Below are 23369 nucleotides of genomic sequence, written 5' to 3' on the forward strand. Positions count from 1 at the left end.
TAGACAAGACAGAATGGCGGTACCACCGTCTTTCTCGACTGCCATGTATTCCAGTCCCTCATATTCACATGACTCACGTCCATCCAGCTCGTCGACACCGTCCTTTGCAGGAGCTGGTCTACGATTGCCCTCAAACCGTAAAACCATCTATGACCGCAACCTCAATCGCAGTCGCAATGCCGAACTAAGCCGTGCCAGTTTCGCCTTCCTCTTCATGGAAATGGTCACATATGCACAGAAGAAGATTAAGAGTGTTTCGGACTTTGAGAAGAAGTTGAACGAGCAGGGCTACCCACTTGGAATGAAACTGCTTGATCTTCTGCTGTATCGTGCAAGTCCAGCAGGAAGCTCATCATCTAGTTCCACACCTGCTGCTAGACCGTTACGCATTCTACCTCTTCTGACTCTGATCAACAACAAGCTCTATCCCTTACTGTTTTCTCGTCCTGCAGATTCGCTGGAGCAAGATACTTCAGATCCATCCAAATATATGATCATTGACAATACTCCGCTAACGAACACCTACATTTCTATTCCGAAAGAGATGAGCCAGCTTAGTGTTGCCGCCTTCATCGCAGGTATTATTGAAGGTCTTTGCGACGGTGCAGGTTTTCAATGCAAGGTTAGCGCACACAATCAAGGAACTGATGTATGGCCAAATCGTACTGTTTTTCTGGTCGCCTTCGACGAGCAGGTCATGGAGAGGGAAAGAGAGCTAGACAGGCAAGGAATAAAGTGAGACAAATAGGATCAATCAGCCAAACATCTAAGAGAAGACCAGCCGGCATGGGCTCAATTGTCGACAGCAGCCATAGTTATCCTTCGCCCAACCAGGAACGCTCGATTGCATGGGTCTCGAGGCATGTCAATTGACTAAAGATCTTGGCCAAGACAATTACACGATCTCTCGGTCGAAGCACAATGGAGGCAGCAACACTTCAGTCGAGCTAAAGTTGAGCATTGTAAGCAGTAGAGTAGCCTTGAAGGAGTATGAGCTCATAAACGAGCCCCAGCATCTACACGACTGGCCTGCAAGCGTTGAACCACCGAGTGATGGCAAACGGAAACCCAGGTCAGTCGCACTTCACCCTGCACCATTGAGGTTGGCACTGTGTATTTCGGCTTTCACTTCTGGCTGTATCTGCAATATTCCACACAACCTTGTCAGTCAATTGTTGCCAAAGATTCAGAACCAACGACTACGACATCAACATGGCGCCCTCGACAAATGCAGAGAGTGCCTTGGAATACATCCTGCTTGTTCTCAAGCACACTGATCTGCCGCGAAGTGATTGGGCTGCTGTCGCTGTAGAGAGCAGTCTTTCAAATGCCAACAAAGCGTACGTATTCCTTCTCTTCTTTCTTCTGTCTTGCACCCTAGCATTCTTGCTCGCATATCGCATAATGTCTTTGAATACACTGCTCGATATTCCATCCATTGGTTCTTGACAGCCATATCAACCGCGATTCCTTCCAGGCGTACGACATGGTGTACAGCACCGGAAAAGACGTAAACTACATCTTGCGAGTGCTGTCCCACCCCGACTTCAGCATTGTCGATTGGTATGCAGTCGCTGGCATCGCGTGAGGCACTCCAGGCCGGAAAGAATCTGCAGCGTAAGCTCAAAGCCTATACCCAACCCCTCTGACACTAGGACAGCCTCACGCACGATGATCGTTCGCCGAGGACTAATTCGTCAACTGACCCTCATACCTGGCTGCTGACCTCGAGTTGCGACGTGGTCTAGCCATTCAGTCCCCTTAGCCGTCGAAGTCGCGTCTCTCACAACTTTCGGGCTTTCACTATCCCGAATGACCTGACACCCAATTCAGCAACGTCAACCTTGGCCTCTTGTCAAATAGCAATTAAGACGCTACCGGCAGAGAAGTCGTTAAGAATTCAGAAAGGTCAAACATATAAACTCAAGCTTCAAAAGGCTTAGGTGCGGTCACCGATCTCACTTACATCTCACTTCAACCGTTGAACGTTGGGAGTGAAGGTGTCATCATTCATGTTGGCTTCCAGTTTCAGCACCTCTTTCACATCGTATCTACATCAAAGTCGAAAGAGACCTTCGAAATTCCCTACGTCCTCGACCTTTTTATTAGCAAAAGAACCAAGCAATAAGCAAGATGCCGGCCAAATCAGCTCCAACCACTGAACAATTTCTCCTTACTGTCCTTGCACACTCTGAGGCTTTTAAGACGAATTGGCAAAGTGTTGCAAGCGAGTATGGCTACTCTCGCGCCGCAGACACGTAAGTTCATCCTGCTACTGAATACTCCACTTTGACTTGACCTGTCTGCACTCGAAGATTGGGCCAGTCACTTTTTGGATTTTCAGACACATCCTTTTTTGGAATCTAACCACCACGCCAGCCACATCTGAACCTCAGCAATATGGCCTACGACAAATTATCCGGGAATCTTGAGCTCGTTATGCGAGTACTCGTGCAAAGTGAGCCTCTCAAAACAGATTGGAAAGCTGTTTGCCAGGACCTTGGATACTCGAATGCCAACAATACGTGAGTGCTTTACAATCCGGTGTCCCCTTCAGTCTTAATCACCAGTCCATGACCTCAGCACATACTTGTCCAGATACACTCTTGCCCACTACCATCATGTCGTCTATCGGAGTTGTTGCATCGGAGCGGTGTTTGAGACAATTTCCGAGAACGAAGACTTCATCTCGAGATTTCTACGATGTAACGAGACACTCAAAAACAAACCGCAACAAAGAGTACTTCCTTTTCACTCGAGTGAAGTGTTTCCGAAAGTCAAGCGATTTTTAAGCACACCAGTTCACGGGTCTTTCAACGATCATCACTTCAGTCTGGCACGTGGGGTCATTAAAAGCGGCCCTTCGCTTCGGTGTGATTTATAGCAATCTGGGGGATGCCTTTGATAGACTCCACGTGTCTGGCCATATTGCCTGTTCTTAATGATTGTCCCGACCTTCAATCGCAATCTCATCACATTCGCCGTCTAAGCAAAGTCAGAGATTTCACAGTGCCTTCCAATATTGAAGTTGATCAGAACTACGAGTTTCTCCTAGTCATTCTTGCTTCAGCTGATGAATTCAACCCGAACTGGAAGGCAGCCAATGTCAAGCTTGGCATGTCCAGACCAGACGTCGTGTAAGCATTCGATCCATCTTTACACACCGATCTCTGCTTTCGGTTCCTGGCGGGCACTTGGCAGCTGAAACTGTCACTATCACTTCTGAATTCAGATTCACCAAAACAAAACCCCATTTTCTATCCTTAGTCAATACAATCAGTTATTTTTCATCGCCATCACATCAAATACAGACAAGATGAGTGAATTTTCGGACAAAGATATGGACTTCATTCTCAACTGTCTCTCATGCGACAGAGATGGCCTGAACATCGACTTCCACCAGGCTGCGGCAAAGAGTGGAATAAGTCAAGCTCGAAACTGGTGAGCAATCTTTCGATCGTGCTATTTAGTGCACGTGCTTGGTGCAGGTCACTTTTACCTTGAATCGATACGCTCGTTCTTTGGTGACCGTTCGACCTGTCTTCATCACATCAGGACTCATGCTCTCCCACAATACCTCAAGAATCGATCTAGATATCGGATCTAGACCGCAACAATGTCACTCGAAGAGAACAAAGACCTTGCACTCGTGCTCGCAATGTTGTCGACATGCGAGGAACTGAAACCCAACTATCACCAAGTCGCAGCCATTATGGGTATTGCGCATGCTAGGACAGCGTGAATACTAACCACTTCCTATTACGTACGCCATGGCAATGAGCACATTTGCTAACATTTGTTTCTCTTTAGTCAACAAAAGTTCAAGAAACTCATCGAATCCACCAAGCGATATGCCCTGATCAACGGCAAGGTGACCGACCTCGAAGACCCTAACAATGCCAATGCCGCTCCTGCTACTCCAAACAAGCCAGGCCGAAAGGCTGCCGGTACTCCTCGAACTGGAGCTTCTACTGGTGGTCGGAAGCGAAAGGCTAAGGAAGCGACCGACGATGAGCAGGACTCTGACGTTGAGGAGGATACCCCAGCCAAGAAGAAACGTACTCCTGGACCTAAGCGAGGTGCTGCGAAGAAGGCGGCTGCAAAGGTGACAAAAGAGGCCGATGAGGAGGAGAAGGAGCAGGAGGAGGACGCGGCTGATGATGATGTCGAAGAGGTCAATGGAGGTGCTGTTGACGAGGCAGATTCTGCAGTCAAGGCTGAGGATGCTGATGCAGCTGCTTCTGACAAGAACGAGGACTAACCGCGGCATCGCTGTGTGGTAAGTGCTCTTCACCGACGTCTCTTGCCTCTCCTCGAGCGATTACTAAAGTGTATCAGGTCCATCGCCGTTCCACCACACATCTTTCCCTCCTAGACACAACCACCCGCAAGCCCAATCGAAGCACATACAGGGATAAGCAGTAACGAAAACACAAGAGCTGAAGACAGGAGACATGCCACCTAGACCATGCTCTGACGTATCGGTAGATAGGACTTATGTCCCCGAGAAGAGAGGTTCTCAAGACTCAGCGACCGCTAAGCTGCACATTATATACCTTGGACAATTACTGCAGGAAATGAGAAGCACGACGGGACATTGACTTTGGGACGTGTTCATGAGATCGTTTTTTGCAGACTCGTCATGAGGAACCAACCAAGCGGTACTCCAGTGTTGGTTCTGCCTGGCCTCGGCTGAGACGATGAGAAAATGATATTCATGCTGTAAAGCATAGTACGTGGTTCCTTTTTGTTTTCTTAAGTGCCGTGGTATTTGCGAATGTGAAGTTGCTTTGCGTAGTCAATTGTTGGGGGGAAGCTGCGAAGGAATGTATCAAATGGGCACGAGTTTACTTCTGTAGACATCGATTCGAGTAAAGCTAGCTGTAGATTGTGCTGTGAATCCGCGGTTCGATCTGAGCACGTTATATATACTCAGACGAATACGGCCTACACTTCGACTCGCCTCCTCTTGTCTCTCTCACGGTCGTAGTACGGCGAAGAACTTCTCCGCTTCCTAGACCTGTGTACTGGGGATCTCGACCTCGACCTCGACCTTGATCGAGACCTTGAGCTGGAATAGCGCCTTCTCCGTGTCTGCGGCGAACGTGAACGTGACCTAGGATGGTAAGAATCTCGATCACCTCGATCCCTCCTTCGGTCTTTCTCATCGTCCGAGCGACTTCTACTTCTTCTTCGTTCCCGCCGAACACCCACAGCGACGGCATTGGTACCACTAACCTGTGGTCCTCCTCTTTCCCTATCGTTGTCAGGTAGGAATCTATCGTCCACGCCTCTTATATCATCTCTCTGCCCGTCGTTTCGGTCATTGTAACCACTACCCCGCCATCTCTTTACCTCGTCACCGAACCGGCCTGTGTCCTGGCCTTTGAGATCAGTATACCTGGTCCGACCTTTCTTTCCCAGTTTCGTCATGTCTCTTATGCGCATGTATTCAGGAAGTGTACTCTTATCCACGTCGTCAGCGAATTTAGCACCAATAAGATCCCGCTTTGCCAGCCGTGCACTTTCCTCATCGTCCATGAAGAAGGCTCCTTTATGGTGATACTTGCTCAGGTAGGCGGACTTGGCTCTTCCTTCTTCGCGTTCTTCTTTCTGTTTTGCGATGTATTCTTTGTCTTCGGCCTCACGTTCCTCTATTGTAAGATTGCGTCTCCGTTCAATTTCCTCGAGCTCCTTTTCGCGCGCGATCATGGCTTCACGATCGCGTTTTAGGCGGTGGAGTTCGCGTAGTCGCCAGGCGGAGTGCTCAGCTTCGGGATCGAGGCCGTCAGTGTCATCGACTAGTGCTTCGGGAGGAAGATCGTCGTCGTCGTCCCAGTCTTTCCTGCCAGCCAGTCGAGCTGCGGTATCTCTTTCTATAGTCGTTTTAATCAAGGATTCGGCTTCTCTGAGCCGACGGGCTGCGATATCTTCATTGTGATGAGAGGAAGCTATTTCAGGAGCAGGAGTGGCAGATTCAGAGACGTCTGCGTTCGAGGCGGAGGTAGGCTTGCGTTCTGTCTTCTTGATGAAGGTCGGGCGCTGAAATCTGCGTTGAGGTGCCTCTTCCTCCTCAGAAGTTGAACCCTCCTCTTCACTGCCTTCTTCACTTTCTTCCTCCTCCTCCTCCTCAGAGCCGGCTGATTCGTCCTCATCTTCATGCCCATCCTGCACTTGCTCAGGTATTACTGGTGTGGCAGATGTCTGTGCGGATGGCTGCAAAGTGCGAGCTGTCTGTGCAACAGGTTTAGCGGCAGGTTTTGGTAGTGGTGCTCCTCCATCCGCATCATCCTCGTCCTCTGTCACAAAGCCTTCCTCATCGTCCTCCTCCTCGTCCTCAGCCTGTGGGCGAGTAGGTCCAGCTGGGGGTGCTTGGAGTCTCCTCTGTGGCTGTACAGGCTGTGAAACTTCCTCCTCCTCTTCGTCCTCAAGATTCTCATCTGATTCGTCTTCGGGAACTGCTTTACCAGGTCTGTATCGTGCCGGTCTAGTTGGATTTGCTGTAAAGCGCTTCTGGTGGGCTGGTATTGGTGGTGGCATTATGTGGTGAACCCAGCCTGCGTAATTGTCTTGGCCCTAACATGTACGTTGTATTGCGACCTGATGTTTCGCTTATCAGGGTTTTCACTAACATGCGACCTCGATCATTGAACGAGAACCATAAATTTTGAGTGTTGGTCGCGCTCTGGATGACGTTCACTGGTTATGCTTTTGAGCCGCTAAGAGGCAGGCTCTGCGCCTAGTTCCGCGCCTAAGCCGAATCCTGGTAGGTGCATCGGAGGTGCATGCAGGAACGGTGTGAGCGAATGCGAAAACTCGAAGGTCGAAAGAAATTTCGATACGATCGAGGTCTCTTCTTTCGAGTAAATATGTACTCAACAAATCCTGCAGGTCAACAGCTGACCCATTCAATATTTCTACAACCACCCGCAGTAACTACTCAGCATGGCCGACGGCAGGGCTGATGGAATGGGCTCGTTAGCTCAAAATGCAGCTGAATTGTCGCTGAACGAGAAATCGCAAGTTGATGGTGCTGCTCCAAGTACTGGACAGCCACTCTCAGCAGATGCTCCGAATCATGAAAACACAGTACAAAGAATACAGACTACGACTGCCGAATTACACTTACCGACCTCTTCGAAAGATGCTGATATAATCAATACACCACTAGGAAAGGCTCTGGATACGTGCAAACCAACTGCTCGACCACTATACACTACTGATCAACTCCAAAAGTACGATCAGTTGCTCGCAAGTGTTTCAAAATGGACCGACATTCCGGATTCATCAGTCAAAGGTTCCAATTCGACGCCCTTGGCAGACCACGAGCGAATGTTCCTAACAAGAGAGTGCTTGTTCCGCTATCTCCGAGCTACGACATGGAAGGTCGATCAAGCTGAAATCAGGTTGAGGAATACCTTGATATGGCGACGGGAGTATGGCACAGACAAGCATACTGCCGACTATATCTCTGTCGAAAACGAGACTGGCAAGCAAGTCATTCTGGGCTGGGACAACGACGGCAGACCGTGCTGTTACCTAAGACCATCAAAACAGAACACAGAGAGGAGCGATCGTCAGATTGAACATCTTGTCTACATGCTGGAGCGGACCATAGACCTGATGCCTCCTGGCCAAGAAATGCTTGCTCTCCTGATAAATTTTGCGGAAACTAAATCAGGACAAGGTGCAACAGTAGCACAGGGAAGACAGACATTGAACATTCTTCAGAACCACTACCCGGAAAGACTAGGCAGAGCACTGGTTGCGAATGTCCCTTTCTTGATCTGGGGCTTTTTCAAAATGATCACACCGTTCATTGATCCGATTACACGAGAGAAGATAAAGTTCAACGAAGACTACGGTCTATACGTGCCAAGAGAACAACTCATGAAGGAGGCGAAGGGCAACGTGAACTTCCAGTACGATCATGCAGCATACTGGCCAGCTTTGACTAAGCTTGCTGGGACGAAGCGAGAAGCGTATCGACAGCGGTGGGAGGCAGCAGGCAAGCAGATCGGTGAATACGAGATGTACTTGCGCGGCGGCGAGCAGAAGCCTCTAATGGAGGTGGCCAAGGTTGCATGATGCATATGGGTTTGTTGGCAGAGGTGTTTCGGACGGCATTGCTATAGACTAAATAGACACATGGGGCAAGCGTTATGCACTGGATAGAGCCAGTTTCTGGTCATCGTTCCTGATTGGGCTTGCAAATATGCATCGAGTAATGCAGGCAATGCAGGCACACCCGTTTCCCTTTTGCATGGGAAGCGTGATTTTCACATGTCTCAAGTCAGAATTTCTGCGCACAGCAAGAATATCACTTCCACAATTCACCCACAATTTCACGTCATCTAATTAGCCTTCCTCGCATTCTTCCCCACTGTACAGCACACTTGGATCGAGATAGCATAACGGCTCTCCACGGCTAGGAACAATCGAGTAGGATTTCGGCCGGCGATGTGGTTAGGGTGGTCATCATGTCGACTGAGAAGAAGAGTTCAGGTGTAGACGCAGGTGCACGCGACAATACCCCGCCTATTAACAGCACTCAACCTTCCCATCACGAACATCTCGCACAACGTGAAAGTACCGCCGAACCCTCCTATGTTAGGCCATCAGACCTTTTGCGTCCACGCCAGTCAGTCAAACATGACCGTCCAATAGACAAAGACGAACGATCGGGCCTGGTACGTTACACATGCGCAAGACCCTATCATCCCACATGAGGCCCGTCAGAAGCAATGTCTCAACAGGTCACGCGCATCCATATGCAAGAGCTAACAGGGTTTCTGTAGAAAGCGATCAGGGACTTCCTGCGACACCGAAACTGCTACGAGGTCCTTCCTCTCAGCTTCCGTCTGATCGAGCTCGATGTCGGCCTCACCGTCAAAGAAAGTCTCAGTATCCTCGTCCAATGCGGTATCGTCTCTGCGCCGTTATGGGACTCGCAAACCTCGACTTACGCCGGACTGCTGACTGTCAACGACTATCTCAACGTCATCCGCTATTACAATCTGCACACAGATCAGCTTAAGAATGTTGACAACCTGTTGTTGAGTGATCTCAAGGAGGTTGAGCACGTTCTTCAAGTCAAGAGTCCTGAAACCATATCTACCTCTCCAGAAGCTATCCTCTACGATGCGCTTCGGAAACAGCTCATCTCCAGAGCGAGACGTATACCTCTCGTCAGCTACGATTCCGAATCAGCAAGAACCATGGTCGTCTCCGTCATCACCCAATACAGAATCCTCAAATTTATCGCTATGAACGTGGACGAGACAGATAAATTGCGTAAGCCACTTGGCAACCTACGTATCGGCACGTACGAGAACGTTTTTAGATGTAGTATGGAGGCAACTGTTCTCGACGTGATTGACGAAATGGTCACAAGAAATATCAGCAGTGTACCTGTCTGCACAACCGATGGCAAGTCCCTCAATCTCTTTACAACGTTACTTACACTAACTCCTCAGCAGATGTCCTCCTCAACGTCTTCGAAGCAGTCGACGTCATAGAACTACTCAAAGGCGGCGACTACAGCAACCTCAACTGGTCCGTCGGCAAGGCCCTCGCACAAAGACCTAAAAGCCATCCTGGTGTCTACACTTGCTCTTTGCAAGACGGTCTCGACACAATTTTCGAGACAATCAAGAAATCAAGAGTCCACCGCTTGACCGTTGTCGATGAGCATAGTGTGCTGGTCGGCTGCATATCACTTAGCGATATTTTACAGTTCTTGCTGGTAGATGGACCGGAGGATTGATAGCATGATCCCCGGCGTGGATATACCAGGATAAAGAGGGCTTTTTAGCACTGAGTATGGGTCTGGATCTGAACATATGAGCTTTGCTTTGCTATTTCATACCACGAAATCTTCTCTGATGTAGAGAACAAGAGAGGGGGAGGATTCACTTAATCAATTTCATTGCCATTGTCTGGATGTTGCTGCAAAGTCTTTACGCACTAATCTGCCTTATCTCAAAGATATAGAGAGAGTACACATCTCTAGTGCTCAAACTCCGTACGCCGTGTGGGTATCTCATTTTTTCCAGTATCATTATTATATACTATTCCGCGTCACATTTCAATAGCAGGAGTTCCCCACTTGATGTATGCTGCAATTCGTAAACTCCGTATCCTCTTTCTCTGTGAAGCGACCGAGTTCAAGCACTCACAACAGCAACACTCATCCGTCATCTATCCGTCGGCGCTTGGCCCGACTCTTGGGTTCTGACTCCAACTCAAAGGCGAAGGCAGACGCATAATATAAATCGACGAAGCAGCACCAGGCGACACTGACCTCGACGATCGCCGCTGATGACTGGGGAATTCTGCCGGTACTGGTACTGGTGGTGGTAATGATAGCTGCGCATCCACTCTGCCCGGACCGCCGCGCTCATACACTCCATCCTATCGAGCATAGCCCGCCGTCATCGCAGGGTGATGCGCCAGATCCGGTCGGGACAGCATATCTTCGCCTCGCGTGTTGATCGAGTACTTTGACGACGCGGCACCAGGGGACTGTGCCATCTTCTCGTTATGGTTGTGCTGGTGGTAGTCGGATTCATGGGGCATTCTCAGATTACCAGAGGCTGTGTATTGGTGGTGGTTCGCATTGGTGTTGCTGCTAGGAAGGGCAGGGACAGGTGGGACGGGCGATTGAACCTGTGCCATGTATGTCTCAGTCTTGTAGCTGGGCAGACTATCTCGGTTTGGCTGGATTCTGTCAGGGATGAATCGGGAGAAGCGCTGCGCGAAGGATTTGCGATTGGATTTTGGTGTTGAGCCGCCGCCGATGGAGGATGCGACGTCGAGTTTGTGGCCTGCCACGGCACCGTTGGAGCGGACTTGGCGGGCGGTGAGGCTGAGGGTGGTGTCACGGAAGATGTAGGATGCTAGGATGTTGATGAAGCCCATGGTGAAGACGATGATGCCGGAGCTGATGATTAGGCGCCAAAAGGCCATTCCGAGATTTTCTTGGGAGGCGTTGGATTTATTGAGGTTGGCGAGGATGCCGTTGCCGAGGAGGATTTGGGCTACCCCGAGCATGACGAAGCCGGATACTGGGCTGAAGAGGGGCCAGTGCCTGCAGAAGTAGGCTTTGAATAGGGGTGTTTCTGTAATGATGAGGAAGCCTGTAGTGGTGGTTAGCTGTTGTGTCCGAGATGCTTGTGGCTGCACTGACCTGCGATGACTGCACGAATGAGGTTCTCGCATGCGTCGAAAAAGAAAAAAGTTCTTGTGTTGAACATTCGAACGAGCATTATCGAGCTCGCGGCGACGACAGCGAGTAGTGCAGTAATGTTCATAGCTCTGATTATGTTGAGCACGACGTAACCAGCGCCGGCTAGTGATCTGCCTCTGATGGATACCATTTCGACCCAGCGAGATGTATCGTCAGAATGCTGCTAAAGAATGAAGTTTTCTCAAGGAAGATAGCTTTAATAGCTTGAATTATGTCGAATAGATCTGATATGTGGCTGGTAGATTGGATCTTTTGAAGGTCGAAGTCGATGTGCTTTGGATCTGTCTTGTTATGTCGAAGATCGAAGACGAGTAAGGATTGACACTTGGAACTGGAAGATTGAAGGTTTGGAAATTTTGAATGAGAGAATGAGCAAGACGTTATCACGAAGGACTGAACAGAGGCACAATAGCAGTAACAACAAGGAAAATGGTAAGCAAAACTGTCTGCTGCCTGAAGCTGTGAGTAGCAATGATCGAAGTGAAGGAAACGACCATCTAGACTTTCCTCAAGACCATAAGGATGACGGTAATTATCCAGTCTTCTGTACGCGCTATCCTTGTGCGGCTCGTGTCTGTCGAGGCCATAACCCTGTAATACCATGTCGTGGTACATAATGTCAAGAGGGCGGTCGAGCGAGGCAACTGTATCTAGGCCTGGAATAGCAACAATTAACTTCGTTCGCTGCAGTCGCTGCGAAATAGCTCTCGGGCTTCGTCCTTAGCTTCGAACAAGGGTGATCACGGCAGGATAGATGGAAGTCTCAGGACCAAGGGTCTTCATACGGGGACTCTGGTGACCGACAGTATGAGGTCGAGAGGAGGTATTTCATGCAGGAGCTTCTCATGTTTCAAGGCGCTTCAGGAATCGAGTGGTCGACAGCCACGGGAATACAGGCGCTAACTTAGTACGATCCGAGATCAGCGTCTGTATGGGGGCGACCCTGAGTTTGAACCACTTGTCCACTTGCATGCTGAAACACAAGGCATTAGGTCGAAGAGATACCCAAGGCCTTGAGTTGATGACCAAGACGACCGTTTTGAGACCGTGATGTTGGGTTGATCGTCATGCTGCATTGGTCTGGGAGACTTTCCTGGAGCGCCACATGCATGAATACCTGCCTAACTGCCTGGTATGACCTTGTGGTTTCGGCTGCTCCTCGGTTCGATGCTGCGAAAAAAGTCGCGAATCGACTTGAGGAAGGCAGTTGGTCAGACTGTTTCACTGCTCCCACCTACTTGTGTCTGATACAACAACTAAGGAAGTTAAGCAGTGTATCGCCGTAAACAGTCGGTTCAGAGCTGTCGCCAAAATGAAGGCCAAAAGAATGAAAAACCAGCGCAAGATTATGCAGACATACCAAATGCATTATGACTTTCGTGAAGCGTATCAAGTACTGATCACATCTGACTGTCTAAGAGCCATGCATGCTTTTGCCATGCCCATTCAGAAATTCCTTCAGAACACCCTACAGGGCAAAGTACTCCCATATATAACTCAATGTACTCTAGCCAAGGTGATGGAGGGCTATTCTGGCAAAGGAAGAGACGGCAGACCTGCATACCTACCACCGCCGATGGACGTTCCACTACGCTACTGCAAGCACAAAGACGATGAAGGTCAGGAGCGAGGTGTCATTCCCGAAGCAGAGTGTCTCATTGATCTACTGAGTGGTCAGGTGAAAGGCAACCAGCAGCCGAAGAACAAGAACCACTTTGTGCTGGCCGCAGCAGATTGGGATGAAGGTATCAAGGACCAGAAACAACGAGAGAAGCTCGAAGCGGAACGTAGAAAGAGACGAAGACAAGGAAACCCAGACGTCGATGTGCGTGACCGTGCAAGAACAATCGCTGGAGTGCCGATTGTATATGTGAAGAGGAGTGTCATGGTGCTAGAAGAGCCAAGTGCTGCAACAGACAGAGCGATCAGGGGCGTTGAGAAAGACAAGTTCAAAGATGGAATTGGCGGTGCCGCTCGTGGAGTCAAGAGAGGGAGAGAAGACGATGACAGCGATCAGGACACAAACAATGATGACGGTTCGAAAAACAGAGGCGTAAAGAGAGCTCGTGGGCCTAATCCCATGTCAGTAAAGAAGAAGCAGCCGAAGGATCAAAAACAACCAGCTCCTCCAGCTACAGCACAAGAGAACCAAGATCCATCACAACAGACTGCAAAGAGGAAACGTCGTGGCAAGAGAGGCAAACATAATGCAGAGCAGGGTGACATGGCGAAACCCACCGAGGGTGCTATTGAATCCGAGCAAACGTGATGAGCACGTGAGCGACGTATAAAAGTCTGGTCGCGCAATTTGTTAAACATTCAGGGAGTAAGGTTCACGGCATCGCGATCTTCAGCATGGTCGTAGAAGGCGTTCTGTGTTTCTCAAAGATACCCCAGTCTCAATTACATTCATTTTATCTGTCCCTATTCAAGCCTTTGCCAGGAAAGCTCTTCCATAGATGACCAACCCCGTCACTGCCAACACACTGAGACCTGCTGGGAGTTGCTTTCCAGTCTTGATCGCACGAGGTATACTGCTGCCAGCGAGCACGAGCGAAGCCACCAATGCCATCTCGATACCGTATGGTTGTCGCTTCTGTACGCGGTAACCACCGAAAAGGTACTGCAGCAAAGTCACTACTCTGGTCTAAGTCCTGCGGTATTGAGAACTTACAAGCAGACCGACTGTCAATCCAGCTGCTATTGAGGGGACCGATCCAGTGCGTGCATAGCCGATTATGCCGCCGATTGAGGTGAGAGTTCCGAGGATGAAAGCTGGAGTTTCTGAGGCCTGCTATATTGTCAACGCTGTCGCAGTCGCTCAGAGGTAGGCTTTACCATCTTAGTTGTCTTCACTTGTTGGACCTGTGCTTCGAGTGTGTACAGCTAGTAGCAGCAGCCGCTCGTCTACAGTATTTCGTTACGCCATGACCCGCAGCCGGCTTCGTCACATTCCGTATCCCGAGTCCCTCCGTCGCCATATCACGTGGCAATTCGGGTTTATGAAGTAATCCAGGTTTACCCAACTTCCTTCCATTCGAGACTCGTGGTCAGGGACATATTACTAGAGCCTCGAACAGTCCTGCATGACCGCTTGCATTCCGTCCATAATGGCTTGTCACTCAATACGGGTCGCTATGCTACCATATCTAGGAAGACACTCAGGCAATAGCAAGCACCGCTACCAGATACTGGTACTACTCCCTTCTCCCCGTAGAGAGACTCCCTTCCTGAAACCATTGTTGTTCGTGTCTGCCACTCGATCACCCTTCTCCAGGCCTAGCGTCGTATTGCAACGACTTGCTCTCGCTCGTCGTTATTGTCCTACATGAAATCACACGGATACCTGCATCCATAATTCGATATTTATTTTCCACTTGCCGCATCTTGTACAGCCCGTGGGCAGCTGAAACTCTGCATCATGGCAAGTTCGTGGTCGTGCATGCACACGATTTGGTGGACACGTTTCACGCATCGTGTGAGTCCTTGCTTCTTCATGATGCTGCATTACAGCGGTCGTTCCGTGGATGACAATGTCAACATTCTAACGAGACGGTTCCAGCTGTTTGCTTCTGGTTGCAGGCTTGCGTGTAACTCGTTGTGGTTCTTGCGACTCGTAGTCGAAGGCGGGTAGTTATGGCATGCCTTCGTGTATAAATCGTGCGAAGTGCTCCGTAGATAGCTGCAATTTCTAAGGTATGTCATTGATGACCTGCATTCGTTATCAGCACAAAAGGTAACCATACAATGGCAAGAATCATTCGGGACAAGACATATTTTCTGCTTCGGATACTCCAAGTCATCTGTGCCGTGGTAAGTGCGATGCTCTCCTCGTACACGAAGTTCTGCCTAACATGTGTGTTAGACAGTCCTTGGCCAAGCTGTCTGCATCGAGCTAGTTGAAGACAACAACAGTGATAGCGATTGGGCCAAAACGCCGCAGAAATACTGGCTGCCAGTCATGGCACTCGCAACCGGAAGTGCCATCAAACCACTTGCCTGGCTTTCCGCCGCAAATCTCTACGATCGGCATAGGAGGCTGGAATTGATTGAGGTCATTCTCGATTTCGTCATGGCAATCGCCTGGTCGACAGTATTCGCGCTATTGCGCATGAATGGAGAACCGAAACCAGAGGGAAACCTAGAAGAGGTAGATTCTCCCGTGGCCAAGTCGTTAATTCAGCTCTGCTGGACATTCATGTGCATCAACATCGTTGTCTGGCTCACAAGCGGAACCATGAGTAGCCGAGAGCTTTGGATAACTCGTGGTGAAAGGAGAAGGGAACAGACTAGACGGACTTTCATTGGCAATGAACTTGATGAGCAGCTGAGACAGGGACCAGGTTCTGGCTCGTCAGCTTCAGGCTCGCGATCGCTAGGCACTGAAGACAAATCACGCCGCGGGTACGATTCTGCAAGGCCAAGCTTAAGCAGTTCTATACCCGGTGAATCAGGTTCTACCACGGTGCCAGCCGATTTCCTCAATATTGGTCGTGGCTTGTAAAGAGCTGGGTACGTTGTTATAGAGCACACCTTTCAGGTGATGTCCTCCAGGACCACAGTAACCTTTACTCAGTAGGTCACACTGAAGTCAGGGTCATTCGACACAACACCGTGTGAAAGTAGCGAACAGTTGTGGCGTTGTGTCTCGGAGAGAGGTAGACTCACCACGTTCGAGGCTCAAAGTCAAGGATGAATAAAAGGAAGCAGAAATCTGGTTGAAATAGGGAGTATGATTGAGACAGGAGCACCTTGATTTCTATCATCTGCCTGACAACAGAGTAGCATTCGGTCGCACAGCTTGTATGATTGCTGATTTCGCCATAAGAGCCTGCATTGGCTTTGAGTCTGAGTGCAAGCTTATTGTCGAGATCGACGGTCAGAGCAGCTCAGCCAAGAGAAACTCAAACCAGAGCTGTTTTTTATTAACCAGCGAAGTCATTATCAGTGTATGACGTCTCCAATCCTCTTCCTTCCGCGCCTGTGAAGCTCAAGAATCGAAATCGTATTCATTGCAGTACCTTAAGTAATAGTGACTGGGCCGCCAGAAGTTACTGTACTGATTAGACTGTACAATACCACTCCACGACTAATATAATCTTACTATACTTCTCCTTCGAGCAATTCGATCAACGACAGCCAACATTCACCACAGGTTACAATTTTCGCCCCTTGTACACAGCTAGTAATTCATCGCGACGATAATCTCATCATACCAGTAACCATTAATAACGCAAGCATAATTGAAGACCATGGCCAACCAAGGGATATCAAAGTCGGCACAGAAGCTCGTACCACGCGATCCGACGTCGTCAATGTCCATTCGAGATGTTGTGCCTAACCAGATAGCAACCCTCAGCACTCCCTTTCATCGATTCGGTCTCATCAAATTCGGTAGCAGGGCCACAATAGTCAAGCTGAAGACCGGTAACCTGGCCGTCTTCTCCCCAGTGGCTCTCACCACAGAAGCGAAAGCCAAAGTCGAGCAAATGTGCCAATTGAGGCCATCCGGTTCCGTCCGTTACATCGTTTCACCAGACTTCGAGCACCATATCTTCCTTGGACCTTGGGCTAAAGAATACCCGGACGCGAACATTATCGGGCCTGAAGGCTTGCCAGAGAAACGTGAGAAGGATTCAGACACGAAAGGACTCAAGTTTAGTCATGTCTTCACACAAGCGAATAAGGCAACGATGACCATAACACCCGAGTTCGACGATGATTTCAACTACGAATACATGCACAGCCATCAGAACAAGGAACTCGTCCTCTTTCACAAGCCTTCTCGGACGCTTATCGAAGCCGATGTCATCTTCAATCTGCCTGCCACAGAACAATTCAGCAGGTCAGGCGAAGATGCTAATTCAGGTATCCTGACGAAGCTCGTCAACGGTATGCTCAATACGAGGGGTGACATGAAGTGGCAGAAGCGCGCCATTTATTACGGACCAGGATCGTCGGACCGTAGAGCCTTTAGAGATTCGGTGAGGAAGATTCAGTCGTGGGGCGAGTTCGACAGACTTATACCCTGCCATGGCGATGTGATAGAAAAAGGCGGCTCGAGAATCCTGGCAGAGGCAACGGCGTGGTTCCAGGATGTCAAATAGAAGAGAGTATCCCCGATTACCCCAGGCGTGATTGTCATGTGAGTGTTTGCTGTTTGAAGAGGACGCCACATAGGATGAGAGGAAACATGATGTAATGTAAATACATGTTACTAATGAGCACAATGCCTGTCACAATAATTAATGGCTCTTTACGATTACCTGCATATCTGACTTGCAAGTGATGTTCTATACATTCAGTGACTGAAGTAGTGGGCCATTCCAGCCTCCGCCATTTTCTTCAAGCTCTAGACAAATATGCCCTCTCACATCGGACCTTTCCAAATCGATATAGCGATTCGAAATCTCGAACGTTGTTCTCCGGCCGTCGCAAAGGATAATGAGAACGACAAATTTCTGGTATCTTCAGAAGGACATCCAGTTCAAGTCTATCGAGCATTGTCGACCTCGACATGAATGGCCGGTGCTGAATAGTGAGTATTGAGTGGATGGAGCTGGGCGAATGGCTTCATCGTTCGATTGTGATATGCTTCTAGTGACAAGACACAGGACAGCTCACTTCCGTATGGACTGTCGGATCTCACAATGGCGCCGGCTTGACCGTCTGAGGCGACAGCAACTAAATGTCCACGGGATTTTGGGCCCATCGTGCCTTGACCAACGTTGAAACTTCCTCTCTGACAGAGCGTGCATCGCTGCTAGGACAAGTTCTTGATTTATTGCTCTTCAGGTCGCTGCAACTCAGAACGTGTTCTGCCTGTTCCTCCACCAAGCAACAATAGGCAGTTTCCACTCCTGTATCCGTAAAGAATTGTGAAAGATGTCGAAATCAACCTTTTGTAGACGATCTAGCCACAGTTGTGTGCTTATAGCTGGACCCATTATTACTCCATAGACTTGCTGGAGATCACGCTTGCGAACTTCCTGTGGCTGCTGAGTGTCTGTGTTCTGACTTCCATATTCGTGTCCCTCGTCATACAAGTGCTCAAATTCGTGGCTAGGTTCCTGGTACGAGTTGACTTCCTTGACCAGAGACCGAGCAGTGATCAGATGATCAGAGGCTCGTGTTGCGACTGCAAAAACTGCGTCTCTGAGGCCTTCGGCATTGCCGCCATTTCGGTAGATGTCCTCCTCCCGTACCCCACACTGTGACATAACATCCAAAGGCAGATTGACGACTCGTTGCCTGTCCCTGGTCATCGGCAGTCCCATTCCTGCAGCATTGTTGGAATGAGAATTGGGCGCCCCAGGGAAGGCAAGAAGGGGTACGCCTCGCAGCACTGCAGCGATACCGGCTGCCTTTCCTACATGTGAAGCAACGTGGTCTGCAGTCAGAGAATTGAGAGGTATCGCAGAGAGGGTGAGGTACAGGAGCATTGAATAGGTTGACTCAGCGTAGCTCTCGAGCTCTGAAATATTGGTGAATCCTGGTCGTAGCAATGCTTGTTCCCGAGCGGAGACGATCTTTGTGAGCCATGTCTTGTTCAGTCTGATACCAGTATCCTGCATATAAGCGGACAAAAGAGTAGCAACAGGTTCCTCAGGTGGGTTCGCATTGAAGGTCTTGTTGATTGTATCTTTCCAGAACTGATGTCTCATCTGTCCAATGGTAGTGTTCGACACGATATCTGGTATCCTGGAGATCTCAATGTTGAAAGCTCGGATTGCCATATAGGCTGGTATGATGTGTGGCTGAATAAAATGGGAGAGACTGTATGCTGGCCCATCGAAGTTTCTAACAAGGTTGGTACAATATGTCAGAGACGCTTGTGCGTCCTGTGAGGCGAGTGAAACTGGTGCTACTTGTACATTTGGGGTAGTCGAGAAGGCTCTCGATAGGTGACGAGAGGCAATACGAGAGCATTTTGGCGTCTTCGTGCAAAACGACGAAGCGTTGCCGATTAGGTACCTACTTGTCGCCATGGTACTCTCTCCAAACTGTTCGTGTCGAAGCGACACTCTAGTCGTGGAAGCATGATTCGATATTGTACATTATGCTCTGCTCGCTCTTTACATTACCTGGACTGGCGATCACAAACTTGCCGACCTCATCATGTCACGTGAAAACCGCGAATGAAGTAGTCGACGCGTCCGGTAAAAACGCGTCACAATTTATAGACGTGTTGGATTTCCGCTTTCCAGTACTACGCACTGCATGGATATTGACAATCGCCCGACAAAGAGGCGTCGCTTCTTCGTCGACGATCCAGACGATGAGGCTATTTCTTCTTCGAAACATGCTTCCTCCTCGAGCCGACCTCAATCCGCTCATTCGGTTGGTGGCGAGCGAATCCTGACCGAGACTGAGCCAGCAGACCTCCAGCCAGCAAACGATGTGGTTTCGAAGACTTCCTTTGATGTAGATACATTCTGTGCTTTCATCGGAGAGCAACTGGACCAGGATGTTGTTCAAAAGATACAGGATGCCTCCAATGGTGATATGGAGCGAGCAGTCAATATGTACTTCGATGGATCCTGGAAGGCTGGTGTACCAGCACATCCACCAACCAATGGCCTGTCCTCGTGGATGGCCAAGAGTCAACCACGGGTGCGATCGCCGAAGGAGCCAGAGGAGGTTGCACTACCAGTTACGCTGAAACAGATGCCTGCAGAACGATATGTTGGCTCGTTCGGAGTCGAAGGATGGTCAACGAAGAGTGGTTTCAATCTCCTGCGATCGGGCGAAAAGGTTCGGATCGAGCGATCAAAACTAGCACCGAAGACAAAATTAGGAAGAGGAGGCAAGTCGGTGGTTGTCCCTTCTCGCAATCAGAAAGCAGACGTAATCACTCGCTTCACAAACTCTAAGGGGGAAGAGATCGGAAGATTACCTGAAGATGTTGCACGCTGGGTGGCCCCTCTACTTGACCAAAAGATCTGCAGACTAGAAGGTGTTTGCGTATTTGCTGAAGAACGATTAAGGGTCAACGACAATGTGTACCTCCAGATCCAGGCTTTCATGCTAAAATCCGCCTTCGAAAGCAGCAATTTTATCAAGCCAGATGACGACAACCGCGAGACTGGCTTCTTCCTGGAGAAGGAAAGCACAGAAGAAAAAGACCTCAGGCTAAGACAGGTCGCCCTGGTCAAGCTCTTTGATGAGATTAACCTCCATCCTACCACTACAAGTACGACGACAGCCAAACACAAGCGACAAGGCCTGCTCAAAGCCGCAGAAATGGCAGAACAATACGAGAAGCAAAAGAAAGAGACGCCGAAGGCCACAGATACTTCTACACCTCAGTCTGAAGAGGAGGAAGAGGGCGAGGAGCTCGAAGAAGATCAGCTTGATATGCTTTACAGGAAAGCTCAACAATTTGACTTCAACACGCCTGAAGCCCAACCGGCCTCGAGCTTTACACTTGAGCTTCGCAAGTATCAGAAGCAAGCATTGCATTGGATGCTAAGCAAAGAGCGCGACGAGAAGTCAGATCGGCAAGCATCCATGCACCCATTGTGGGAGGAGTATACGTGGCCAAGCAAGGATGCGAATGACCAAGCCTTGCCAGTCATTGAAAGTCAGGAGAAATTTTACGTGAACCTCTATTCCGGAGAGATTAGCCTCGATTTCCCAGTGCAGGAGCAGAATTGTCTAGGAGGTATCCTAGCAGACGAGATGGGTCTAGGCAAGACTATTGAAATGTTCAGCTTGATCCATACCAATAAATCCGCTGAAGCACAAGCCGCTTCAGGACAGAGTGTAACTAACGTTAACCAGTTGCCTCGACTACCACAAACCACTGGTGGTGTGGAATCAGCGCCTTGCACAACTCTTGTGGTTGCGCCAATGTCACTATTGGCACAGTGGGAGAGCGAAGCAGTGAAGTCTTCCAAGGCTGGTACCATGAAGACATTGGTTTATTATGGCACAGAAAAAGGAAATAATCTGCAGACCCTCTGTTCTGCTGCAAATGCTGCATCGGCACCTAATGTGATCATCACAAGCTATGGAGTGGTTCTGTCTGAGTTCAACCAGATCGCATCGGCTGGAGGTGATCGAGCTATCACTGGAGGCCTATTTTCTGTTGACTTTTTCAGGGTCATCCTCGATGAAGCACATACGATCAAAAATCGACAAGCAAAGACATCCAAAGCGTGTTATGAGCTTAAAGCCAAGCACAGATGGGTGCTCACAGGCACGCCGATTGTCAACAGACTGGAAGACCTTTTCAGCTTGGTTCGTTTCCTGAAGGTAGAACCATGGAGCAACTTCTCATACTGGAAAACATTCATTACGGTACCATTTGAAGCCAAGGACTTCGTCAGAGCACTCAACGTGGTGCAGACAGTTCTGGAGCCGTTAGTACTCAGAAGGACAAAAGACATGAAGACGCCTGATGGTGAGGCTTTAGTGCCACTGCCACCGAAGTTGTTACAGATCCAAGAAGTTGAGCTATCGAAAACAGAAAGAGAAGTTTACGATTTGATCTTCACACGCGCCAAGAGGACTTTCAACGAAGCAGCAGCCGCAGGCAACATCATGAAATCGTATACCACCATCTTCGCCCAAATCTTACGTCTTCGACAGTCTTGTTGTCATCCTGTGCTGACTAGGAACAAGGACATCGTAGCAGATGAAGAGGAGGCTGCCACGGCTGCCGCTGCAGCAGATGTGAACGGTCTAGGTGACGACATCGATCTGCAAGATTTAATCAATCGATTTACAGCGGACGCTGAGGTAGCTGAGAAGGACAAGCTGGATAAGGACCCGATTTCTGCCTTCACGACTCATGCTCTACAACAGATTCAGAGTGATAGCAGTGGCGAATGTTCGCTGTGTTTCGATGAACCTATGAACAACCCAGTGGTAACGACTTGTTGGCATAGTACATGTCGCAAGTGCCTTGAAGATTATTTATCCAAGCAAGCCGACCTGAAGGAACCTCCACGATGTCCAATATGCCGCGGTACAATTAACCCCAGGGATATCTTCGAAATTGTCAAATATGGAACCGGTGATTCTGACAACACACCCGATCCTGCTGCTGAGCAAGACGAGGACTCCGAGACACAAGACATGTATGGAGGTGATCGACCTAAGCCTCCACGAATATCCCTTAGACGACTGCACCCATACAGTCCAACCGCCTCGACATCGGCCAAGATAGCTGCTCTGCTTAATCATCTCATAGCACTTCCATCAACAACAAAGTCCGTGGTCTTCTCCCAATTTACCTCGTTCCTAGACCTGATCGGACCTCAACTAGCACGACACAACATTTCCTATCTGCGTTTCGATGGTACAATGTCCCAGAAAGTACGAGCACAAACACTTCGAGCGTTTAACGCTGAGGGTGCAAATTCACCTCAGGTCCTGCTACTTTCTCTCCGTGCTGGTGGTGTAGGACTCAATCTTACGACCGCCTCGAGATGTTTCATGATGGATCCGTGGTGGTCATTTGCTGTTGAGGCACAGGCCATTGATCGTGTACATCGTATGGGTCAAACACAAAAGGTCGAGGTAGTGAGGTTCGTGGTCAAGGAAAGTATTGAGGGCAGGATGCTAAAGGTGCAAGAGAAGAAGATGGCTGTTGCTGGCACGTTAGGCGTTGGCCATGGTCAGGGTGGTGGTGGAGGTTCGATTGAGGATCTTCAGATGCTGCTTGCGTAGTCTATTGATGTGCAGATATCAGTCTGGTAGGAAGCATTATTCGCGAACAAGAACATGAGTATACTGTATGACAATGCTAGCCATTAGTCTTGTTGCAATAACAAGCAATTTCTGTAGCGTACATTGTCCTCGCGATGCGTTACACACCTGCAAGATTGTATTCCACCTCTATCCAGTATTCCAGTGCTAAATGATACAGAACCAAGCCCTTCCAACACTGCATTCCTCACTTTCCAAATTTCGGACCCAAAAGCTCCATTTCCATCTCCCCTCCTCGCACTTACCTACCTCCCCCCCAATCCAGTCCTCCCACCTTCTATAACCGGCAATCTCGTGAATCTTCATTACCCAGTTCCGAAATTTCGGACTACAGAACACAACCACGTCCGAAACTTCGCGGACATGATGACTCCGAAAATTAGATCGGAAATTTCGCGTCGTTGCT

At 49.3% G+C, this 23369-nt stretch overlaps 12 protein-coding genes across 12 annotated transcripts; 9 read left to right on the forward strand and 3 right to left on the reverse strand.

The window, feature by feature from the left end:
• Positions 1-13: 13 nt before the first annotated feature.
• Positions 14-739, forward strand: trs31 (Trafficking protein particle complex subunit 31; the record flags this gene model as incomplete). The annotated part of the gene is made up of 1 exon (XM_064897619.1): positions 14-739. The coding sequence occupies one exon, from the start codon at positions 14-16 to the stop codon at positions 737-739; it is 726 nt and encodes a 241-aa protein (XP_064756569.1).
• Positions 740-1212: 473 nt separating this feature from the next.
• Positions 1213-1588, forward strand: LTR64_003260 (uncharacterized protein; the record flags this gene model as incomplete). The annotated part of the gene is made up of 2 exons (XM_064897620.1): positions 1213-1340; positions 1453-1588. 2 exons carry the CDS (start codon positions 1213-1215, stop codon positions 1586-1588), a joined length of 264 nt encoding a protein of 87 aa, XP_064756570.1.
• Positions 1589-3616: 2028 nt separating this feature from the next.
• Positions 3617-4261, forward strand: LTR64_003261 (uncharacterized protein; the record flags this gene model as incomplete). The annotated part of the gene is made up of 2 exons (XM_064897621.1): positions 3617-3738; positions 3811-4261. The coding sequence occupies 2 exons, from the start codon at positions 3617-3619 to the stop codon at positions 4259-4261; spliced, it is 573 nt and encodes a 190-aa protein (XP_064756571.1).
• A 753-nt stretch (positions 4262-5014) lies between these two features.
• Positions 5015-6540, reverse strand: LTR64_003262 (uncharacterized protein; the record flags this gene model as incomplete). Its single annotated transcript, XM_064897622.1, has 2 exons — positions 5015-5116; positions 5239-6540. 2 exons carry the CDS (start codon positions 6538-6540, stop codon positions 5015-5017), a joined length of 1404 nt encoding a protein of 467 aa, XP_064756572.1.
• A 405-nt stretch (positions 6541-6945) lies between these two features.
• Positions 6946-8088, forward strand: PDR16 (Phosphatidylinositol transfer protein (PITP); the record flags this gene model as incomplete). Its single annotated transcript, XM_064897623.1, has 1 exon — positions 6946-8088. One exon carries the CDS (start codon positions 6946-6948, stop codon positions 8086-8088), a length of 1143 nt encoding a protein of 380 aa, XP_064756573.1.
• A 392-nt stretch (positions 8089-8480) lies between these two features.
• SNF4 (AMP-activated serine/threonine-protein kinase regulatory subunit) lies at positions 8481-9766 on the forward strand (the record flags this gene model as incomplete). Its single annotated transcript, XM_064897624.1, has 3 exons — positions 8481-8690; positions 8799-9294; positions 9480-9766. The coding sequence occupies 3 exons, from the start codon at positions 8481-8483 to the stop codon at positions 9764-9766; spliced, it is 993 nt and encodes a 330-aa protein (XP_064756574.1).
• A 647-nt stretch (positions 9767-10413) lies between these two features.
• LTR64_003265 (uncharacterized protein) lies at positions 10414-11378 on the reverse strand (the record flags this gene model as incomplete). Its single annotated transcript, XM_064897625.1, has 2 exons — positions 10414-11138; positions 11189-11378. 2 exons carry the CDS (start codon positions 11376-11378, stop codon positions 10414-10416), a joined length of 915 nt encoding a protein of 304 aa, XP_064756575.1.
• Positions 11379-12560: 1182 nt separating this feature from the next.
• Positions 12561-13517, forward strand: LTR64_003266 (uncharacterized protein; the record flags this gene model as incomplete). Its single annotated transcript, XM_064897626.1, has 1 exon — positions 12561-13517. The coding sequence occupies one exon, from the start codon at positions 12561-12563 to the stop codon at positions 13515-13517; it is 957 nt and encodes a 318-aa protein (XP_064756576.1).
• Positions 13518-14995: 1478 nt separating this feature from the next.
• On the forward strand, positions 14996-15752 carry LTR64_003267 (uncharacterized protein; the record flags this gene model as incomplete). The annotated part of the gene is made up of 2 exons (XM_064897627.1): positions 14996-15061; positions 15114-15752. 2 exons carry the CDS (start codon positions 14996-14998, stop codon positions 15750-15752), a joined length of 705 nt encoding a protein of 234 aa, XP_064756577.1.
• Positions 15753-16500: 748 nt separating this feature from the next.
• On the forward strand, positions 16501-17355 carry LTR64_003268 (uncharacterized protein; the record flags this gene model as incomplete). The annotated part of the gene is made up of 1 exon (XM_064897628.1): positions 16501-17355. The coding sequence occupies one exon, from the start codon at positions 16501-16503 to the stop codon at positions 17353-17355; it is 855 nt and encodes a 284-aa protein (XP_064756578.1).
• Positions 17356-18054: 699 nt separating this feature from the next.
• Positions 18055-18984, reverse strand: LTR64_003269 (uncharacterized protein; the record flags this gene model as incomplete). The annotated part of the gene is made up of 2 exons (XM_064897629.1): positions 18055-18459; positions 18622-18984. The coding sequence occupies 2 exons, from the start codon at positions 18982-18984 to the stop codon at positions 18055-18057; spliced, it is 768 nt and encodes a 255-aa protein (XP_064756579.1).
• Positions 18985-19468: 484 nt separating this feature from the next.
• RAD5 (DNA helicase rad5) lies at positions 19469-22924 on the forward strand (the record flags this gene model as incomplete). Its single annotated transcript, XM_064897630.1, has 1 exon — positions 19469-22924. One exon carries the CDS (start codon positions 19469-19471, stop codon positions 22922-22924), a length of 3456 nt encoding a protein of 1151 aa, XP_064756580.1.
• Between the last annotated feature and the right edge of the window lie 445 nt (positions 22925-23369).

This window comes from Lithohypha guttulata (genome assembly GCF_036872675.1).
Source record: "Lithohypha guttulata strain CCFEE 5908 chromosome Unknown scaffold_2, whole genome shotgun sequence".
Taxonomy (NCBI): Eukaryota; Fungi; Ascomycota; class Eurotiomycetes; order Chaetothyriales; family Trichomeriaceae; genus Lithohypha; species Lithohypha guttulata.